This window comes from Dermacentor silvarum, chromosome 5, assembly GCF_013339745.2.
Source record: "Dermacentor silvarum isolate Dsil-2018 chromosome 5, BIME_Dsil_1.4, whole genome shotgun sequence".
Taxonomy (NCBI): domain Eukaryota; kingdom Metazoa; phylum Arthropoda; class Arachnida; order Ixodida; family Ixodidae; genus Dermacentor; species Dermacentor silvarum.
The window spans coordinates 163,102,428-163,126,178 of record NC_051158.1 but is presented as its reverse complement, the minus strand read 5'-3'; the positions used below and the strand labels follow the sequence as shown (position 1 = coordinate 163,126,178).

The following is a 23,751-nucleotide window of genomic DNA, read 5'->3' as shown; positions in this document are numbered from 1 at the left end:
TACAACACACAGATGATGCTCGGCGTGGCAGTGAGCGAATTGACCATCATGCTGCGTCTCGCCTGAACGCGAACTAAGCTGCGAAAGCACAGCGCATACGAAGCTACCAGCACTCGGCGCACTTTGCACACATCGCAGATCGCTTTCAAGATATTGCTGCCTGCGCGGCGTACGAAGCAGCCCCCGGTAGTTTGGCCTTGGCTGAGCTTGAAGGCCAAATTTACGGAACCAGGCGTTTTCTGGGTTTGTAGCTGGGGCGATATTACGTAAAATGATTGCAAACTGTTTTGATTCCAATTTATGCAATCAGCCTCCACGATTGGTCAAAGCATCTTCAGGCCACTCCCAACTTCGCCTGTCTGTCACGCGACGTCACGAAAACCGCGATAGCTTCCCATCTGATATGACGTGTACACACTGATTATGCACGATTAAACCGCACAAAAGAAAAAAAATCATCCCTGATTCGACGCCTTTTCACCATTAGCCATCTGCTATACTGGTCCAATGTTTTCTGGCTACGCCCACTTCGCCTGTCTGTCACGCGACCTCACAAAACCGTGAAAACTCACCACCACGCGCCCCCTCCCTCCCTACCGTCCTCCCGAAGTGCTGTACGCGATGAAAGACGGCGCGCTTCTTTCCCGCTTCCCTCCATTGCATACGCGAGATTAAAACGCGATCGCCGGCTCAACCTGGCACGCTTTCACACGCGCACTGCGACGATTTTATCGCCGTTGGATTTTATTCAGAACCTCACGGCGACGGCGACGGTAGAAATGTGCCTGGAGTGTCCCTTTAATTCCTATCGCAATGAAATCTCATTGCATGACAGCCAGCACATGACGCTTAAAGTCATTGTTCCGGTAAGAGTGGTGAAGGAGCCCGTGCAAACACTAAAAACACAAAAATGTGTCACAGGGCTTGTGGCGTGCTACAGGTAGAAAGGACACGTTTTCAAGAGGGGATGGTAGGATAAACAAAGCAAGAAGATGATTTTTAGGTTTTTGTGTAAAATAAATTATACAAATCCCGAGGAACATGGCAGAACAATAGCGAGCGTGCACGACCATTCCAATCAATTAAAAATGCCGCTAAATTTGCAAACCAATGTATTTAAGAACAAGCTGCTTCTGTTTTCATGTTGTCTTAGCCATTTTGGTCGGCTGATTTACAAGTGTCATTTAATGCGACTTGATATGTAAAAGACATTCAGTGTACGGTGCGTTTGTTATCTGTCACTGCAAAGTTTCACAGTGAGTGGGCTGCTATAGTGTATTGCGTCACCGTGACTGCTTTGTTTACGTTTCACGAATTTCACCCACGTATTTGTCTATGTTGTTGTATGGATACCAAGAGAAGGGAAGCGCAGTCGAGGTCGGCAGAAAACCAGATGGGATGATGAAGTTAGGAAATTTGCAGGCGCAAGTTGGAATACGCTAGCGCAAGACAGGGGTAATTGGAGATCGCAGGGAGAGGCATTCGTCCTGCAGTGGACATAAAATATAGGCTGATGATGATGATGTATCCTAAAAACGCCGAAACCGCATGCGCACTGGACAGTGAGCAATATGCAGCTTAAAATGCTGTTCTCAGTGCACTTGGCATCAAACAAAACAACCTGTTTTCGTTGAGATCGCTTCGACCTGTATTGGTAAGGAGAGGGTTGGCAAAACAGTGTTTTGCAGCTCTACGCATAGCAATGAAGGTTGAAGAATGAAAATATGATTCATCATTAAAGCTTAGGTGGTTGAAGGAAAGAAAACTAGAACTTATATTCATTCTGGTTCCACCTTTAACTCTTGGGTTAAACATGGAAACTGATAGCGTGGTTTTCTCAAAATGCCAGTTTTGGGTTATAAAAAATTTAATGTGCCGCTTCTGAAATCTATTCGTCAGATTGCAGCGAATCATTTACAACTTTTCGTTAAATGTATTATCAACAATCAGAACATAAAATATTAAAACATTATTATAGCAAGTAAGGGAATAAAATTAAATCTCCCATTTATCCTCTTATAAGTAACAATAAGTGTGAATAATATTTTTTTGTCTATTGATGCCTGTACAATTAAACCAAAGTTACGTTTGAACATAGTACTATGTGGAATTGGCTGGTCAATTTAATTTCTCATCCGGTCAGTAATTTCTCAGAAAAGGTACATTGAAATCTTAAACAGAAAATATTAAAGGTTCTGAGTCGAAAGAAGCTATTGAATATACATGTAAAGGGCATCCCCATTCAGCATGATAAACTTGAGGATTACATATAAAATAGTTTTTACAAGATAATGCTAAACCGACTTGACTCAATTCACCCACCATCTCTCATTAAGCGAAGATGTTGGAAAACCAAAACTTCTCGCAAAATTTTGGCGTGGGCACCTACCCGCGTCGGCCGGCGTTGACGCAGCACGAATTTCAATGACGTTTCGACCGCAAGCTTCGCTTTGCTACGGCGTATCTCGAGTGTCCCGCCAACTTGGTCAGATTTTGCCTTTTTAACGGTTGCGTATTTAGCCTGCGGATTTTATCTAAATTTACTTACCAAAAAACGCGCTTTCGAACTTTATAAAAGCTTCTTACAGATTTTTTTCTATTTAGTTAAGCGAGTTGTTTGTTCTCGTTCTGCACGGGGTCACCGAGATGACGTGCGCGCCGTTCCATGCGTGTCGCCTCGTCTGGCAGGCCACGGTCTGTGCTTCTGCTTGGCCCTTACTTCTCAAGTCACGGCCAGGGTCGGTACTGGTATCACGTATAGACAGACTTCGGACACTGGGCGAGCGTAACGCGTTGTCCGAAATTGTTTTTTGAGGGCAACGCAAAGACGTTATTGGTTATTGTCCACGTCGAAAATGCACTGCAAAATTTGAGCCTGTTATTCGAGCATCAGACGCAGTCATTTGGTAGGTATCACAATGTTCATTAGGCCGTAATGAATGTCAAAGAGTATCACGCTGAAGAAACAGCGACAAGGCGGAAAAGTTGACGTGCCAGTGCACCGGCAAATATGCTCTCGGCAAAGGAGTTTTAGTGTGAACGAGGAACGTGTCTGGCGCCTGTACCTTGGTTGTGCAATATTGGATGCACGTGTATTGTTATACACGTGCATGTTATAGATCCATGTTATAGTACAGATATTGTTCTTTCGCGCAACTCGACAGCTTCAGTACGATGACAAATAAAATACCCTTGGAAACGGACTGGAGGCGACAAAGCAACTTAATGCAGTTACTGCCGGATATACCACCGGTTGCCCCTCGTTTTCAGTTCAGCAAAATATACATAAAGTTTTGTAATTTTCAATGCTGTGTTTTGCTCTTCAGTCTTTCGTTTTGACGGGAACGTATAATTTGATCGCGTATGCTTTCCCGTAGACCCGGATGGCCTGAACACTCTTCAAATGCAATGGCTGGGGTTCCGCATCTGCGATCGAGTCACCAAAGACTCCAACAACGTTGCATCCGCGGTGGAGTTCTGCACATCCCTTATCGAGGTGAGATATGGCAGAAACTGGCTTTTTTGACCGCCTAGCAAAACGGCTAAACTATATTAAGCGCTTAATTTGGTACTGCATATATGCATTTATTTCGTAATGCATTTTTTGTAAACAGAAATCGCTCCCCTTCTCGGAGACAATGGTTCTTAAGGGGCACAGCTCTTTGTGTGTTTTGACGGCAAAAAATTCTTTTAGAGTGTCTGATTTAATGTCCGTCACTTGCTTCTGCAATACATGGAAATCCATCTGATCAAGGGGAATCAGTGCAGCCGATTTATCCTTGGCTGATTTGAGCTTCTTCTGTTTCTTGACTTCAGGATCTTTTGCTTTCTGCGCCATGCAAGGTGGCACAACTGTGCAAACACGTCACGGGAAGTCAAATAAGGAGATAGTGTACGACGAAGCACGAGTTTCAGTATGTCACATGAGCTACTTGTGTCGTGTACAGAATTATTTTAAGCTGTGGTCGTGTTTACTTGGGACAGAGTGCCTCAACGACAGTCTACGACAGCACTTTAGGTGTTTTAAATCAGGATATCTCTCCTGACGCTGCAAACGTTGCGGTTGCTAACCGAGATTGAAGAATGCGGAAGTTGTAGTCCGTGGAAAACCGCAATTAGAACGTGACCGCCTGGGAGCGATGCTAATAGAAGATTGTGGATCCGACGTGTGCGTTAGCGTGGCTTCGGTGGCACTTTTAAACAAAGAAGATCGATTCATGGGTGGCCACAGCTAAGCTGGTTCGTTGACTTCTGTTTTGTTTTTCATGCCTCTTGTGGAAGTTGTGCGCTAAGGACAGCGTGCACATGCTTCCCAATTATCATGTTTCACGAAATGATTTTGCCTGCGTTGTATGCAAATTTTGCCGTATCGCCTTGTTTTTGCGCCTGCTCTCTTTGTTGCTGGTTTCAGAATGCCTTGGGCGAATGCGCGAATTGCACTGCTGGAGCGAAATTTTCATACGCTCATAGTTGTTAGTAGCACTTGCCCCGTCTGTCTCGTATTCCTTTGTCCCGTCCATCGCGCTTCACCGTACTCCAATATGCCATCGCCAACTGGCTGAAAGTTATACTCTTCTGAAGCACATTGAAAATTTGCTATAACTCACGCTATGCAAGAGCAAAATAATAGTGATAGAAATGCAACTTCTTGTGACAACGCATCACAGGAGGATAGTAGAGTTTCTGATGAACGCAACGTACATCCTCGTAAAATGCTCTAAAGCCACTCGGGTTATGAGAAAATGTGTCTCCAAGGCGGTATTCTGCAAGTTTCCACATAGTAGACTGTCCCTTTTGGCCGCTCTTGACTGGCTGGTGCTGAACCAGTGAGGACGAGATGGGCTTAGGGCGCCTGTCTTTTTCTCGGTGGTACCCCAGCCCAGCCAATCAGCACTTTAGCAGCAGACGTGGACATGTACACTATATGAACAATTACAGAATACCCCCCTCCCCCCTCCCTAGGAGCTATGGGGGGCTCCCGTGCGCCTCTGTGTTGCCACAAGAGTCGCACCTGTATGAAAAGTATGGAGATATGGGCAAAAATACGAACGACCCAAGATGCATGTAACACCGTGCTTGTCTTATCTGTAAATCGTAATGTAATTTCATGTCGCAAGAAAAATCCGGAACTATGGCATGGAACAATTTCTCGTACAAACTTTGCCAAACAAATGATTCGATTCGAAATAACTTGCAAGAACAAAATGGGGTCGACCTTGCAAACATATCATTGCAAGAAGTTCGTGGCATGTGATTGTAACAAATCTTATTTCTCCTTGGTTTTATCGAACTTCGTATTTCTTGCTCTGTCATCCTTTTAACTGTTGAACTGTTTGATATGTCACCATATTACATTGTCGCGTAATCTATTTTTGTAGAATTTGTTTCATCCCGTTAGAATTGCTGGTTAGACATTATGGTTGTCCCTCAGTCCTGTGCTCAAGAAATTTGAAGATTCTTTGCAACATCTTCACTATATACTCTGTTTTTGTTCCGCCAACTGCCCGTTGTTGTCATTTGGAGGGGGCCGCCACCTCGTCAATCTACTCGCTGCATTAGCTTTTCGTGAATGCTCCTTTCTTTCTGAATTGAATTGAATTGAAATAGAACTACAGCAGACTGCTGGCGCCAATGATATGGCAGTATTGAAGATTTCAATATGCCATGAGCATCACGGAGGCGACATAGATGGCTTCTATTAAGAGAACGGGTGTGTTTTCCAAATCACAGATCTATCCTAAGTTCAGTGCTTTTGGTTCACATGAATTTGCTCAGAAACACAAGGTTGACGTCTCTGTCGTCAGCTTGGTTCGGCACAGATAGGTACGCCGCAAACTATCATTCATAATCTTTCATAATCATTCATAATTCAACAGGATCATAATCATAATCTAATGAAAAATTTGAAGACGATGCAACGTCTAGTTGAAGTCTGCCTACCTGGGTGATTTGGAGGTGAGGATGAACCGTATAAATTACGAAAGCCGCGCTGGAGCGGCAACGTTCGATAACGAGAGGTTAAATCGGCTTCTAAATTTTGGCTTCATTTATCATCATCACCACCATCGTCATGAATAATAATAGTAATAATAATAATAGTAATCAATCAATCAATCAATCAATCATGTTTATTTAACGTGCCCAGGAACAACGCTAAGGTCTGAGTGCTGGCGCACGCATACATTGCAAACCAAAAACAAGACACTCAGGGAAAAATCATTAAAAAATAAATGAATAAAAATTAAAATTGCGAAAAGAAGAGAGTACGGACAACAAAGCGCAAAGTAAATACAAAAGAAAAAGCAGGAGAAGGGCACTTGAACAATACAAGAAATTATAATACAAGGCAAAGCTCGGAAAAGAACGATTACAAGGAGTTATGAAAGATACCAAGTTCACGAAAGTAAGCGTTATAAAGATTCTGTATTGAGTGTTCGTGATGACAGGCAGGAACATGGAAAGGTCTATGTTCTCTGGTGATCTTGCGTGGGATGCGCAACATGACACAGCTGAGAAGTTCGGGACACGTGAGGTTACCGTGAAGGAATTTAAAGAGAAACAGAAGGTCAGCGCGATTACGTCGGTCGCGAAGTGAGGGCAATGACAACAATCTAACAGTGCTAGTACAGGGTGCAATGTCCAGGTTTGCAAAGTGGTGATTATATATGCTTAGAAACTTTTTCTGGGCACGATCTATAATGTCACTGTTGGATCTAGAAGAGCCATTCCAGACGACCGACGCATATTCGAGTTGAGGAAGACAGATGGTTGTGTATAATTTGCGGAACGGTGTAGGAGACTTGATTTCCCTCGATAGTCTGCATACAGAACCAAGAGAGCGCATACCCCGCATTGCAACACGTTTAGTGTGAGCCGAAAAGTGTAAGGTTGCATCAAAAAGTACACCAAGATCATTGATCTCGCAGACCTTACACAACGGCACAGAATATATAGAATAAGAAAAAGAAATACTTGCTGTTTTGCGTGTGAAAGTCATGACTTTGGTCTTAGCAGCATTCAAGGTAAGGTTATTATCTTTGCACCATTTAGAAAAGGAAAACAGGTCAGACTGCAGGGCGCGACAGTCATCAACAGTGTGAATTTTCTTTAAAATTTTGATGTCATCGGCATATAGAAGAAAAGAAGAGTTCCTAATAACAGAAAGAACGTCATTAATAAAAATTAAAAAAAAGGAGTGGTCCTAATACTGACCCTTGAGGGACGCCGCTAGTTGCCAAGTAAGAAGAAGATGTTTGGCCATTGACGTTAATATAACTCGATCTATCAAGAAGATAACAGCGCAAGAGATTCACAACTGACGAGTGAACATCAAAGTGCGTAAGCTTGATCAGAAGCAGCGAGTGGCTGACTACATCAAAAGCCTTGCTGACATCACAATAAATGGTGTCAACTTGCCCCCTTTGAAGTACCGGCATGGAGATCTGTGTCATGAAACTTGAGAGATTTGTGATAGTGGAGCGGCCGGTGAGAAATCCATGCTGATTCGGAATGAGCGAGTTCTTCACAGTAGAAGACAATATGTTGTGAAGAGCAAGCTCAAAAATCTTGGACGTAGCACATTGAAGAGAAATGGGGCGATAATTCGACACATCTGATTTACATCCAGACTTAAATACAGGAAAAACACGAGCAGTTTTCCATATGTGAGGGAAAGTGGAAGTAGTCAAAGAGTTATTAAATATAGATGTCAATACTGGAGCAAATATACTGCCGTAAGCTTTTAGAATTGCGGAGGGGATGCCGTCAGGGCCGCAGGATAGGGAAGGCTTCAAGCGCTTAAGGCATTCGTGGACAAGCTCTTCATCAAACAACACCGCACTAGATGTAGGAACCGTCGTGTGCTGCTGACTGACACCAGCGTTGAAACCTGCATCTTTATATAAGGAAGAGAAATGGGCTGCAAAACAATCCGCGACTGCTTGGACTTCTGCCCCTCTAGAGTCAAGTAAGCGAAAACCCTCTCCATGTTTATTGGAGCGCTTACGGATATACTTCCAAAATTCCGCCGGCCGGTCGGAGGTGCTATTTTCCAAGAATGTCATATACGAATCTTGATCCCGCTTATAGAGACGTTTACAGAGAGCCCGAAAAAAGCGGAATTCTTCTCTGTACTCATTAGGCAACGGAATTCTGGATTTTCGGTGTGCGCGATCTTTATGCTTTAGGGCAATTATGAGTTCAGACGAAAACCAGTGGGGATATCTAGAGCGTCTAGGCCTGTACTGGGGAATGTATTTGCGCATACTGCTCAAAACAAGCTCTGTAAACTGATCTACTTGGTCATTAACATTGCTTTTGTCGGTAACCAGTGACCAGTCGGTGGTGGACAAGGAATTATATAAACCAAGATAATCACCACGCTTGAAAGCAAAGCGTGGGTATTCATTTACGCCACTGGAGGAGCTCTGCCTCAGTGCTGACACAGAGGCAGTTATCTTTAGTGGTGGATGAAACTTATCGGTACGCACAAGGACGATTTCGGAACGAGAGACATCTAAAACCTAAGCATTCGAGATGCAAAGATCTAAGACGTTGGCACAGGAATTGGCGATTAAGTTATGCTGTTGAAGGGAACAGAAAGACAGAAAGTCCAACAACAGGCTGCATTTATTCTCTGTGTAATGATTGTAATGAGAATATCTAAGTGTGTTCCAATCAATACCTGGTGTATTAAAATCACCAAGAAGAATTACTTTGTGCTTACTATGGGAGGATATTACACTTTCAATGGAAGAGATGACCTCATCATACAAAACGGAGGAAATATTCGGCTGTACATAGAACGATCCAATCAACAATTTTTCACGTCGGGCTAGGCTGACTTCTAGCCATATCGACTCCCGTACACTTTCTATATCGATGCGCCGTACACATCTCAGTGAACTGTCAACTGCAATCAGCACGCCACCACCTTTTTGTTGAGATCCACTGAAGTCCCGGTCACTGTGGAAGACGTTGTAGTGTGGTGGAAAGAAGTCTGAAGACGAATTGTCACCACACAGCCAAGTTTCAGAAATAACAAAAATAGGAAAAGAAGACGAGATTACATTGCAAAAAAATTCGCGTGCTTTGGTGCGAAGTCCGCGAGCGTTTTGGTAAAAAATGTCCAAATTACACGCCACTTTGATCCTTGGGGGTTGTTATTTCAGTAGCATGGATCATGTCTTCGTGTAGCACACCACGGAACGGCTTGAACAAGTAACCCATTGGCCACATTGACGGGTCGTTCAGGCGCTTAAGGGCTTCTTCATCGACGGCTACACGAAAAGAAGAATACGATTGATATTTAGTTCTAAGTCGCCGGCAGGAGAGGGGAGAAATGTTCAACGCCTTTAAGTGGTTGATCAGGTCGGAAGAGGTTGTTTCAGAGCTCAAATTAGACACAAAAATAGCCTTAGGTCGGCGCTATAATAATAATAATAATAATAATAATAATAATAATAATAATAATAATAATAATAATAATAATAATAATAATAATAATAATAATAATAATTTATTGATACACATCCAATAGCAATACAAAGAAACGGGCCTGTCTAAGTTCATGAGGACTTGTGTGACTAGGCCCGGCAGAGTCGGTACAGCGATGTGGTTACATATTTACATTATAACTCATTTTTTAACATCTTTCAGACAAATAGTTGGTACTAATTACATATTAACAGACAATGACATTGCAAAGAAAGATACAAAAGCATAAATAATTGCAATAACGAATGGGAACAATAATTCAACATTTCGACAATAATTTCTTCAACTGTTTTTTTGAAGTTGCAGAAAAGAATTCATCAGACAAATCATTAAATATTTTTGGGATGTATACTATTCTTCTAGATTCTCCATACTTAGTAGCAGAATAGGGTATTCTAAAACGTTTTTTTTCTCTCAACAATCGAGGAGCAATGTATGCCTCTTTAAATTCATCACTCCAATTATGGCGAATAATAACCGTCCTGATAAACAAATCCTCGAAAGTGCAAAATCCCAATTCATGAAATATATTATTGGAGTTTAGTGCAGTACCATATGCCACATTCTTAAATATCAATACCAGGAATCTGGGACATCGCCGAACAGCGCCTCTAGCGGCCGCCTCTGAAAACATGCGCATTTTCTATGGGAGGGCGTCGTTTTCCCCAAATAACTAATCTTAGAAGCCATATTTCAAAATATTACCGTGGAAATAGGCTCTAGGAGCTTAGCCCGACATCTCATGCAAGCGGTACCATTACTTACGACAGAAAACCCGTTCCAAATTGCGGGCGAAGTTCGAAGTATGGGAGTCTATGGAAAAGGCGAAATTTTGGAGGCTTTTTTGACCAGTAAAAAGCAATTTGCGATGAGCCTATTGCATCGATCGACGTATTATTGGGGATTTATCTACTTCAATGACTCGGCTTTCAGCTAGTTGCAGCAGCAACTCTTGAAATGGCAAAAAAGTCGTTCCAAAATCGCAGTTTTCATAACAAGGTCGCAGAATTTATTGTGGTACGTATATAAACCTAGTTTTTGCCTCCGGCAGCACTCAAACCGATAGCCGAGCGTTCTGCGCGACCACCGATTAGGATCGCTGATACCACGATTGGCAGTTTGCAGGTTCGAAGCCAGCGGCGCCGCTATATTTTTTTTTATCACTTTGTCGCTGCTTAGTTTGGCGGTTTCCCGCCAGATGGCATATTCCGAAACGCAGGTCATTTAGTTGCGGTTCTTGTTTCGTTTCATTCTACTGTACCAACGTCTTCCTAAAAAAAAATGTCTGGCTGCTTTCGTGAACATGCGAACGTGCTTCCAAACTTCTTTTGCACTTTAGGTGTAATGTATTTTAGACAATAAACCCAACTTTGTGTTTTCAAAGTTGATTTCTTTCTTAAGGCAAACATTTAAGAAGACATTACTAAGAAATATTTTTGCCTATTCAGCTATGTCATGGAAAGGCGTGTTTGTGCGACTTTTGTTCAGCCTGAAACGTACCACAAAAATAAATAGCTTCCCGTGTGTGCAATTAAAAGACGCAGAAGTAGAAAACTTGGCTGCAGCCCCAGACGTAGTATTCTTACAAAAGAATACAGAAGCTATTTGACGGAGTATATTTGCATTATATCAAAGCATAATTTTTGCGTACCGGATCTTCGGTGCAAATGAAGGCTGTCCGAATTATTTCACAAGCTTTTTTGCTTAGTACAAACCAATACCTCGAAACATAAACATTCTATCCTGAATATGCAGCGCACGTGTCTTATCATTTGAACCATTCCCATATACCTTCACGAAATTCCCGAAATACTAATGGTCTTCATACCCTTTTACCACGACGTACGCAGAGGAGTATTGGAAATAATGCGAAAAGACACCGGGGCGTGTTAATGTAGTTTGTCGTGTAAAAATAGAGAACCATTCCAATCACAGACCACACCCTTTTTGAGTTATGCCCACAAAGCGTTGCAAGAAGACATTTTTTTCGGCTAGAATCACCAAAGTTACTATGGCATTCTGCTGTTCTGTTCTTAACTAACTCTATTGCTGAATCAGATCGCAGCACCATGATATAATTACTGGTACAATTCTTCAGTAATTCTGTAAGAATTTTCTCCTACGCTAAATTTAACGTGTTTGGACAATTGAAGAAACGTGAGAAAGGACCGTGAGGTTTGCAGAAATGTTCCATTATTAGAATCGTTTATCACCCATATCGGTACGGTGGTATTGTCATGATCACTCCAGCTTCCACGGACACCATTTATCACTTTATTGCCTGTAAAAAAATACAAAAGTGTCGTTCCTTGTGCGTGAGTAGCACAATCGCAGCTGATCCTTTCATATGGGCCCACTAAGCTACACCTTCCCTTTTCTGCCATGGTGCCACTAGAGATGTCAATTTCACCCTTGAATTTCTCCCTTTCAGTTTGCTAGAAAGTATAGGGACGTACACAAGAAGAACAGGCGAAGTTTTGAAGTAGTCCTGAGATTTTAGTAAAATTTCACAAGCAATGTTATTATCCTTTATTTGTTTACATATTTATTACACCTGATTGGTGATAATAATGACGTGCTACATAATAGTTCAGTTCTTCTACTTAATAAGTCATGTCTGAGTCTGCTGTCCTGAAAATTAACCAGGTGTAAGCACTGCATGACGTTGGCTGGAAGGCCATTCATTAAAAAAAAATTGTGTGCAGAATAAAGAAAATGCAGGTGTTCAATCGCACAGTCGCCGCCAAAAGTTTACGCGGCCGAGGTTCTGCGAATAAGTTCATCTTCAACGCAGCTACCCCGCAGCCAGTAAAACTATGCAAAACTTTTGTTTTGTTTACTCTAGACCAGTATACGCTGTAAATCCGAATACTACGATGCGTGACTAAGGCGTAGAAATATAAATATATTTTCACCTTCCGGGGTACGAAAGCTTCTGACGCTGACTATACGTTCTGAAGGCGAGGTTGCTTTTTAGCTTATTCGTGATGACAAGCGCCGAGCTCTTGGTGATGGGATATTGGAGCGTAGAATTGTAGAACTTGTGCAAGCTCAGGCGACTTCACGACGCAAACCTAGCGATAGAAGCTCAGAAGGAGGAATAAACATTTATTGTAGAGCCAGCACTTTATGATGGCCGGGCCTAAGCCTCCCATGAGGGGACGTCGAGGGCTTGCCTCGCCGCTGCCTCACGGGCATGCTGGGTCACCCAGGTTTGGTCGTCGAGGGCGGAGCTCCGCAGATCCTCACGCAACCTCGACGAGGGGGTCGTGGTGTTAATTTGTGTGTACAGTGCTGGGCACTCCCACAGCACATGCGGAAGCATAGCCGGGTGAGTGCCACAGCACCGGCAGTTGGGTGTACGGTAGACTTCAGGGAATGTAAGGTGAAGGCGGGCGAGTGAAGGGTACGTATTTGTTTGTAGCAGACGCAGGGTGGTAGCCTGCGCCCAGCTGAATTTGGGGTGAGGTGGGGGGAAAGATCGGCACAGCATGCGTTTAGTTTATTAACACTGATGATAGATGAATAGTCAGAGTAAATGAATGTTATTGTCTAATTCTGGACAGACTCGAGTGTAATGCATACGTTCTAGATCACTGTAGGTTCCATACTAATTCCATACTACGCATTCCTATTCCAATTTTTGCCTGTCTTAAGCCTACCGAGTCTTAAGTAATCAAAATAGGTAGGAAATTGCTTCTTGGGATGTAGCCGAGGCCATGGTAGATGTGATTAGTAATGTGCTATATGTGAGTAGGCTGACTGGGATTATTACATGAAGTGCGCCAACGTACCTACGTAAAGCCATGGTGGAAATTACGGAGCCCTTTATTGTAAATATATTGAAGTCATCTGAGAGTGTCTCTGGTAAAAAGTTATAAGTTTATTAATATGAGGACTGATTAGCCTTCTGTTAAGCTGTTAGGAAAATTACCATGTACGAAGTGCTATTGTGGTTAAAATTACAACGTTATCAGCGCTTCCAAAAAAAAGTGACTGTACAAGTCCATTTTTCTCGGGCGTTCATGTCACCTAGGTACCACCGCCTGACCCAAGACCTTTATGTTTTAAAATCTGCCCCGATGACGTAAGTTACGTTGCGGAAAAAAATAAATACCCTTTCTAAAGAATGAACCACAACAGCTTCCCGACAAAGCGCAGTACGTTGCCGCAAGTCGTCATTTGTGATAACGATAAGAGTGACAGCCCGTCGTTAAAAATGACTTGTCACTCCCCGGTTTTTCTTTTTTGCTCAAGGATGCAACTAACCCGTACAAGGGTAATCCCTCCCTTCGCATGATGCTTGCGACCTTTCTGGTTCTGGACAAGCGCGTTGTTTGTGTATATTTCAGGTGCTTGGCATCGAAAGGCTTAAACCTTTAAACAGCGAAAGGCTGTCACAGTCGCTTCGGTAGCTGCACGGAAAGCGAGGACAATCAGTCTACTTTCAGCACACGCGCTCTCAACCAAGACATATTTGCGAGAAAGGGGCTCCTATATTACCCATAGCGAGAAATGTATCCACAAATTACACCTCATTATCCCGATGTGTTTATGAGCCGCACTCTGGGCCTGTATTCCGTGTTATGACAAAAAATATAGTTTGTGCAGTGTCAGTAGCCTAAACATAAAACAGGAAATTGAAGTCATCACATCAACTATCATATATCATAAATTGAAATAAATAAAACTGAAACTGTACTTCATAATACTCTCACTGCAAAGTTTTATGCACGTGATTCATTTCAATTTCCTATCTGTTCCAGGGTAGAAATATGCTGTTCAGTTGGTAAACACAGATTATTTTGCAAAATTTGCTAAGAATTTTTGCCTCCAACATATGTTCCTATTGGTCATGCACATTTCTATCTATCAAATATATGGTCGAAACATCACAAAGTCGAATTGTCAATCATTTAAAAGTTAAACTGGCTTCTCCACATAGGGGAAATGTCGTAGGAATTTGAGAATGTAACAATACACAATCATTTGGTTGCATAAACTTCCTGGCTATAGGCATGTAATGAAAAGCTCAAATGTATTACACGGCTTTGTCTTCTCACAGCAATTTCATTCACTGCATTTATAAAGCAATGTACGTTTTTTTTTAATTTTAGCGCGTGAGTCCAAAATCACATAGCAACTTATTTACCAAAGCGATATAAGTTTCAAAAGCTTGTTAATTAGGTTGTCATTTGAGCAAATAAAACGAGAGACTTTCATGCACAGACAAAATAAGCGGCTAAGAGGAACAACTGACTAGTTATTTCAGAAGAATAACTGAGTTTAGCTACGTAGTGTTAAACTATGTAGCTTTAAATAATGCGCATATTTTATACATCGCCGGATAGGGGTCATTGGAGATCGCTGGGCGAGGCCTTCGTCCTGCCATGGACATACATATAGTCTGATGATGATGATGAAACATTGCCGGAGGTGACCACCTCTCATCCAAGAAATATTTTTTACAGTTTAATAATTTATTTATTTGCGCCGTCAGCACTCGAAGGCATTACGGAAGGAAGTGGGTTAAGCAGGCTAAATAAATAATGCAATGATTAAAAAGTAAGTTTCTAATCATATAATTTTAGCTGGTGGTACGTGGAAAAAAGTTCAGTGCGCACGACGAAGGCAGCTTTACAATTATACCATATTACCTGACCTTACAAAGAATTTAAAAGGAACATAGTAAGTAATTAACAAATTCAGATTACACAACGTACGGTAGTTGATGTTGCATGAAACTTGCGTTTATTTGTACTCTTTATGATTTATTTGGGGAGGCGATACCATTCAAGGGCTGTGTGAGGCCAGAAAGAGCTGAAGGAAGTTAATGTGACTAAATCTGATACGTATTTTGTACAGCTGATCAATACGATGCCATATATATGGTGACGGAGGTAGAGTCGTACGCGGATATATCAAGCCAACTTATAACGAATTATTCTGTATATCGAACAGCTGTAAAATCCCCTTGAAAATTCCATGCAAATGTATCGGGCTGGTGCACGCGTATAAAGAACGCTCGTTCACCAGCACATTCGATATATCAAACGTGGCGCCACGCAGAAGACCTCATAGTGCACTCCTTTGTACACTTTGAGGTATTCTGGCACCTGGAGGTGGAGAAGAGATAGTGCAGTCAGTTGAGCCCCGTCAGGCTGTTCAGCTAGCCCTCGATCATGCTACCTCGGACGTCAACATTCATTATATCCGATTTTCGAGGCGTCGTCGTGTGGGTTGAGTGCCTATTCACGAGTTTATTTTCCGCAAGCGATGGCCGCTACAAGTGTAACTTTTCAATGAAGTTGAAAGTGAACCAGCATTTTTTTTTTTGCGGGTAAATAAAGTGTGCTTGCTTTTTTCCCCCAAGTTGCGTGCAGTAAGTTAGCGGCTCTCAGATGCACTAACCGGTAAGCCACCGCTTACCTGAGGGCCTATTATTTTATATACCGAATTACCTATATAACGAACTTCTTGTGATCTCCTTCAGATTCGATATATCCGGGTTTCACTGTATCAGTTTACGGGTTACAAATTCAACTTTAGCTTTATTTGGGGTTAGAGTAGCTATTCGATCATAAGTTGAACATATAAAACGAGTGGAGTAAATTTGAGTTCTAATGCGGTAATAAATACAATGGAATTTCACACATTGGATGTATACTCAAATTTTGTTCCTATTAGTGTTTTCTATAGTAACATGAGAGAGGATGGTGGCATTATAAATGTACAGGAGCCAATAACCCAACGTTCGATCTGCAGTGTTACTAATGTCGATATGCCAGGTAAGATTAGCGGTAATAGGTTGACCAGGTAAGATTAGCGGTACTATGAACATGTGAATACTTTTATGAATATACAGGCTGTAACTCCGTGTTGTTAAGTAAGTAATACCCGTGTCACACGGGCGTTTGGAAGGCCTTCCAACCGATAGTCAGTTGACTCAAAGGTCAAGTTCGAACTGCTACACGAGCGGTTTCGCAGGCCATCGAGTCAATAGTCTATCGAGTCAATGGAGCACTCCACAACTCTATCGAAATCTCGATGGCCTTTGAGCTACGGAAGCGGAAACAGCGCGAACATGCCCTCTCGTTCACAGTGTGCTCGTACTCACGGTTAGAAAGAACAAATCCAACCAAAATCCTCTAAAAATACTATACATAAGTGTTATTAATTATTCAATAACTATTTTCGCCACTTCATATGTGCCAACTGCACATACTCTCGACAACAGCGACGTGCTTGTGTTCATTCCTTCCTCCATGTTGTCTAGTACACTCTCCCTCTACTCGATGTGTTGCCGGATTCCGTCATATCGCCGCCATTTCGCAACATAAAATAAATTATAGCGTTTTTAAGTGGTTTTAATGTTCTTTAACTTTTGGTTACATGAAAACGAAAATAAAGATCCGCAGTGCCACACAATTTTGCGAGAAACGCCTGAACCACTCAACGGCCTTTCAAAAGTACCGTGTAGCAGCGCGACAACTCCTTCGAGTCGATAGAGTTGTGGCGTTTCGAAGGCCGTCGACTGGAAGGCCTTCCAAATGTACCCGTGTGACACAGGTACAAGTCGAAGAGTTGTTTTGAATGGGAGTTGCTCAGATGATGTTGCTGCTACGTCTGGTGTGCCGCAAGGCTCCGTGTTGGGGCCGATTCCTTTCCACTTTTTTAATGCGAAAGCATTATATGCCCCATTACGCGAAAACCCGTAGTTGTAGTCGGCGGCGCGACCGAATGACGCTACCAAAAATGGCTGACGGCAAAGAGTAAAAACGCGTAAAAAATTGATGACAAATTTAGCAGGCAGGTTCATGTAAACAAAGTAAACTGATCCCTTTGAAAAGAAAAATAGGTAAATTTTGATCTGGGCGGGAATCGAAACCGGGCCTGCGGGGCGCGGAGGAGACCCGACTTTGTCCCCTACGACCGGATAAACTCATCCTAGCCAACTCATCCTAGCTCGACTCGCAACTCCCGCCCCACCACTACTCCGAATTCCGCCGCTGCCGAGAAATGTATGCAGCCATCTACGCCTCAAGCTCTGGCGAGGAGCCGGCCCCGGCCACCCCAACTCTTTGCCCCACGCCACCCCAAGCTACCCATCAACGATCATAAAATCATCCTCCGTCCCCGTGGCGGCCTCAACCTTCGGACCGTGAACGGCGTTGCGCTTCGCGATGGGATTCTGCAAGCAGCCCGCCTACCAAGAGGCCAAGCCAGACACCGTAATCATCAACACCCTCCAACACGTCGTCCTCATCAACACTCCCGACCCACAAATTAACGCCGACACCACTACCTCGAATAAGAGTTTTCAAACAAGACTGGGTGCCCAAGCACCTCTACTACTCCTCTGTACTATATAGGTGCTACATCTGAAACAGCCTGAAACCGTAGCCATCTCCTGAAACAGCCCTCCAACCGTACCAAGCCTATGGCCTGATCCCACTCCTGGACCAGACTCACGCAACCCCCAGTTCCAGTCCCCCAAAAACCACCTGCACAGGAACCCGGCCGCCACACCAGTGAGGTGAGCTGGGCAGACGTAGTCTGCCAGGACTCCGCCAACCCCCTCTAGAAAATGTTGCATGTCCGCGCACAGCTCGCCTCCCTCCACAACACCAACCAACGCCTTCAGTCGCAGCTGCATGCCTTCCTGCAGGTACTCACCCCTACCCCGGCGACAATGATCTCGGCCGCTCATAAACTCCCTCCCCTACTACCTTCTCCTCCTACTCGCGAACAGCCGGCCAAGAAGAGGGCTGCAACTCCTACTACCTCCTCGGCCACACGAACATCGGCCGTGTGAACCCCCGGCCCTATCCCCACAATTCGAACAACTCGTGGAGGCCAAAATTCAGGCCGTGGTGCAGACGGCCATCCAAGCCTTCACCCAACAATTCTCCAACCTCACTAGCCGTCTAGACGAATTTGCTCGCCAAATTGACGAGCGATTTAAGGAGCAAGATGCCCTCCACGCGACAGCCTGTGCTGCTGATGATGATGATAAGTGGTTCTTGAGGGAAAGGGAAAGGTTGGCGCTATCTTCTGCAGCCCTTGAGGGAGCACGGCTCAGCGCCAACGGGGAGGGGTAAGTGGGAGTGAAAGAAGGGATGTGCTGCCGCGCGGCCTAAAAAGAAGGCCAAGCTCCACACCCTCTCCACTTCTCCGCTGCAAACTAGACCCTTTAGCTGTGGCACCAAATGTGTATTTATATAAAAACGTTGCGAGGCGAGAAGGTGGTAAAGACTTCCGACGCTGCTCGACGAGTTTCCCGTTCTGATCTCGTCGAAAACCTCCGAGCCGCCCCCAGAGGCCCTGGCAACAGTCACCAACGCCGCGCGCGTTCGGTGCGAACGCGGGCAAAACGGCGACGGCGTCGACAACAGTTCTGCGCGTTGCGGGTGCTGCTGCATCTCCAAGTTTATACAGCTGATAAAACTACTATCCTTACTCCGTATAGCTCTCTACTAAGTTGCTATCGCCATTGGTGCTTCGCCTTTCGGGTGTCTCCTTGCCTGACCCCTTGTATTTATGTCCAATTGAACGCCGCGGAGCGCTCCTTCGAGTTACGAACTCGTGGGCAAGCGAGTGCGTACAGACGTTTAGCGCGTTTTCATTTGGCCTCGCCGAAGCGCCGTTAGAACGCAGCGGTGAACTTGCACGGAGGCGGAACGTGCGGAAAAAAACATTTCACCAAAGCAGCGTTGTACACGTTCCTCTAAAACAGGAACGAAAGCTCGTTCCTCGTTCCTTCCCAATCTTGGAACGAGTTCCTGTTACAAGATACTTTAAGGCGAATGGAACGCGTTCCATTTACATTTCTAACATTGTAACGTGTCGTTACATTAACGTTACCTTTGATTTTTTAAATTAAAATGTCGTGTCGGATAATCTTGCGGCAAAATAAAGTGTGCAATTTAAATCTCACATCAAACTAAGTATATTATAAGAATTTGAACATTGCCGGCGGCACATTATCTGGAGATAAAAAGAATCCAAAGCAACGCTCCTAGACGAATTTTTTTCAAGCAGCACCGGACATACTCCAGACATGTTTAACTGCCACTTTGGTGCTCGTCTATTACAAGTGCAACACATACGGCGCTTTCCACTTCGGTCTTCAAATGCGCAGTCAGGATACTGCGCTTCAGATCTGCAAATAGAAAGTTACTCGCATGCACCAATATAATTGAATGTCTGCACAAGAAACCGCATCGAAAGGAACAATACTTAGGCGTTTAATGAATGCTGATCCAATATTGCAGTATGAGCGGAAAAAGAAATGTCCTGAATAGATGTTCTATTCAGGACATTTCTGAATTTCTGACATTTCTGACATTTAATGAATGCCATTTCTGACATTTCTGACATTTCTGACATTTAATGAATGCTGATCCAATATTGCAGTATGAGCGGAAAAAGAAATGTCCTGAATAGATGTTCTTAATTTAGTAAAGACCCTTGGTTGAACTCGGCAAGAGTTACATCTCGATGTTAGTGTCCGACAGGCCGCCATGGCGGAAAGAAACTACAGAAGGGAGCGTCACGTGGCAATCTTGAAGCCTAGTCATTAAAAAAGTATAATGCAGAACTCGCGAAAAAAAATGCACTATAGTCACGTGACAGACAAGCGGTAGTTCTTTGCGCCTTGCATGATGTGCTGCATACGTGCGTGCGTCGGTGCGCCTGTTTAGTGCCGTGGAACGTTTACAGAAGGAACGCCGTTCCCTCTGCCGTCCCTTTGTAAAAATAACGAGTTACCGTTACACTTCCACCGAGCCTTAAAGGAATGGTGGCATTCCTCCGTTCCTCCCAAAAGGAACTAGTTCCTGGAACGCCGTTCCGTACAAAACTGCACCAAAGGGAATATATCGCTTTCGCATAGCCACACGTAAGCAGTTTGAAATGTCTCTGCCGAATTTCTTTTTTTAACAGCGAAGCTGGTTAAGCCAGCCGTAATTTGTGTTGCGTATCAAGAAACTACAAAAAAAAAATGTCGCAGTTTCACCTGAAAGGTGAAGCATCAATTGCGATAGCAAATTTGTAGAGAGCTATACAGAGTAATGATATTAGCTTTATCAGCTGTATAAACTTGGACATTCAGCAGCACCGGCAACACGCAGAACTGTTGTCGACGCCGTCGGCGTTTTGCCCGCGTTCGCTCAAAATGCGTGCGGCGTTGGTGACTGTTGCCGGAGCCTCTGATATAAATAGGCACTTGGTGCCGCAGCTAAACGTCGCCTCCCTTCCCTCCCCCTCCCCCCCTCCCCCACGGCCTCTCGCGCGTCGGAAGAAGGCGCGTTTGCTCTACATATATGGTGATTGTAAAGGAGGAAAGAGACGCCTACTTCTGCAGCCCTTAAGCGAGCACGGCGCAGAACGCGCGTTTGTTCTCCGCCGTGCGTTCACTCCCCGTGAAAGCGCGCGCCCCTCGCGCCCTTTCACTCGCACATACAGCGTTCGGCGCGCGGCGACGATTTCATCTCCATTGACGTCATACGGAACCTCACGGCGACGGCGACGGCGACGGCAGAAATCTGCTTTTGAGTGTCCATATAATTGCTATCGCAATAAAAAGAAATTAATAAACTTTCTTGCAGAGGTGGGTTTCGAGGCCGCGTACCTCCGGTCCCAAAGCGAGCGTCGGAACCACTATAGGCTATACAGCCACGCTGCCAGAACATGCATTTATGCTAACCATATGATTGCGTTCGAGCGTAGTCATATTCCTCCACAGCTGGCGCGTTTGTACGCTCGTGCTCTGCGAGGTGAAGAGGTTTTGCGTGCTATGAGAGCGAGAGAGAGAGAGAGAGCGACGCATTCACAGAGCGGGTCTCCTGGAACGGTGTTGTAAGCTGCGCTGTGCAACGCGCAGTGTCGGCCGTAAGTCCGAGACGCCCGAAAAGAAATTATCGTCTACATGAGTAATAAGATGAAAAGTTTGCGCGCACTTCCGGAAAATGCTGGGCTACGATCACACAGCTTCGCTGTTTCAAGCGTTGCGCGGCCGAGTGCAAGGTTTTTCATTAGCAATATGTGTGAGATTATTGAACCGGGATACAATCTTTGTGGATGATTGTGTACTGTGTGCAAGGGCATCTAATGAGTCATTGTTTTTATTGGCGGCCGACTTGAAGCGCGTATAAAGATGGTGTGTCACTAATGGCATGGCCCTAAACATAAATAATTATGTAGACATTAGCTTCACTACAAAAATGTTACAAAATCAGATATAAGTATTTGTTAAGTGGCCAGTTGAAATAAAAAAATAATTCACCTGTGAAATATTTAGGTCTTATGCTGTCAGAGGATGGCTCTTGGTCATAACATCTCAATACCCTAGTTAGAAATGCCGGGCATGCCCTTCACTTGCAACAAAGTTTAAAACACATAAGTATTAACGTAAAAGAGCAGCGTAAAAAACAAATTTTACCAATGTTGGTGTAGGCATGCCCTGTGTTGAATGCGGTTTCTGATGTGCATATCAATGCACCATTGGGTGAACGTTAAAGAACCCCAGGTGGACTAAAGTAATCCGGAGTCCCCCACCACGGCGTGCCTCATAATCAGATTGTGGTTCTGGCACGTAAAGCCCAACAATAAATTTTTTGCATATTAATGCTCTAGAAAAAGTCCAATTCGTTGCGACACTGTTCGACCTGGGGATATACAACCACTTTCTAAGTGTAAGAGGAAAAAATAACTTGACTGGATCCTTTTGCTTGAACAGGGAAGCAGGTTACGTCTTCAATTGTTTTACTCAATCTTTCCTAATCATATTGACACGTATACATGTTTATCTTTCAGCGGTGACCACTTTTCACCGGCTAACAAATGTTAAACATAATCGCTAGGCACAGGACGCGCCAGCAGGTATCGGAAGTTTCTGGAACGTTATCGATGCTTCTATCCGTTGTCTCTTGTCACCGACGCTCATGTCATCTGATCGTATGAGCAACGCGAATTATCTAGAACTTTCTGGAAGACACGCGGGTACCACGGATTATTCTGGGACCTTCGATGACTCATGTATAAAAGCCGACGCGTTTCGCCGCTGATCACATTTCGACGATCGCCGTCTGTGTTCGCCGCTTTCGTTGTGCTTCGAGTGTAGCTTGATTTTGTGGGCCTGCAAGGGTTCGCCGTCAGTGCGCCACGTCCACAGCTTGGCGAGCGGTCACGTGACATCGCCGACTACCTCGCCAGAGCCCAGTGGCAATCACGACGACCCTCACGCTCGCCGTCACCAGGCCGCTACATCTCGTCGCATCGCCGGCTGTATGCCGGCCCAACCCGGGGCCGATCTCCTAGCCCTTACGCGGGAAACTAAAGGCAGCAACCGATGAAGGTGCGGTTGCTGTACGACGCAATGCTGAAGATACTCCGCCGCCGATGAACTAAATTCGCGAATCATCATGACGAGGTATCAGCATAGCGTCTGGCAAGAGCCTTGACGACAACACTTCGCCGCCGAAAGTAGACCTACCAACGCGACGTAGCAGCAGCGCAGCAAGCCGACGCAGCCGTGATCCGACGCCACGACTTAACTGTAACGCCAGACGATGGTCTACTAATCTAGACGTGCTATTCGATGGTCATAACGTCACCGCTCTCGTCGACACTGAAGCCGACTATTCCGTCTGCAGTGGCGAGTTCACCACCAAGTTGAAGAAGGTGAAAACGGCCTGGCAAGGACCCGATATCCGGACAGTGGGAGGCCACCTAATAACGCCGGCTGGAATCTGCACAGCGCGAGTCACGGTAAACAACCGCACTTACCCGGCGAGCTTCGTAATCCTGGAGCACGGCTCCAGGGATGTTAACCTAGGCGTGGACTTTCTAAACCAACACGGTGCAGTCATCGACTTAAGGTCCAAGTCGATAACGCTTTCAACGCACAACGCGACACCACCGGATACAAACACCAGTTACCATGCCTTGAATGTGCTAGAAGAACAAGTCACCGTTCCGCCTCGCTCCAGCGTAATGATTTCCGTCGGTACCGAAGTGCCTAGAGACATGGAGGGTGTCATCGAGGGCGATCATCACTTACTGCACGACCGTGAAATTTGCGTCGCTAGAGGCATAGGTGAGCTACGTGAAGGCAAAGCAAGAGTGATGCTTACGAGATTCAGCCACGAATACAAGCACATTAACAAAGGCACCACGGTCGCCTACATCGACGAAATAGTACAATCCAGCGGTGCTTTCGCCTTCACGGATTCTAGTGCACCTGCAACGATGACT

General features: G+C 44.5%; 1 protein-coding gene across 1 annotated transcript in view; it reads left to right on the top strand.

Annotated features, from left to right (window-relative positions):
- The window catches only part of LOC119454524 (uncharacterized), a 63,416-nt gene that overhangs the window by 25,816 nt on the left and 13,849 nt on the right, over positions 1–23,751 (top strand). The window contains exon 3 of the mRNA XM_037716429.2: positions 3,378–3,496. Coding sequence (XP_037572357.1) covers positions 3,378–3,496 — 119 coding nt within the window. The remainder of the gene's footprint in view (positions 1–3,377; positions 3,497–23,751) is intronic.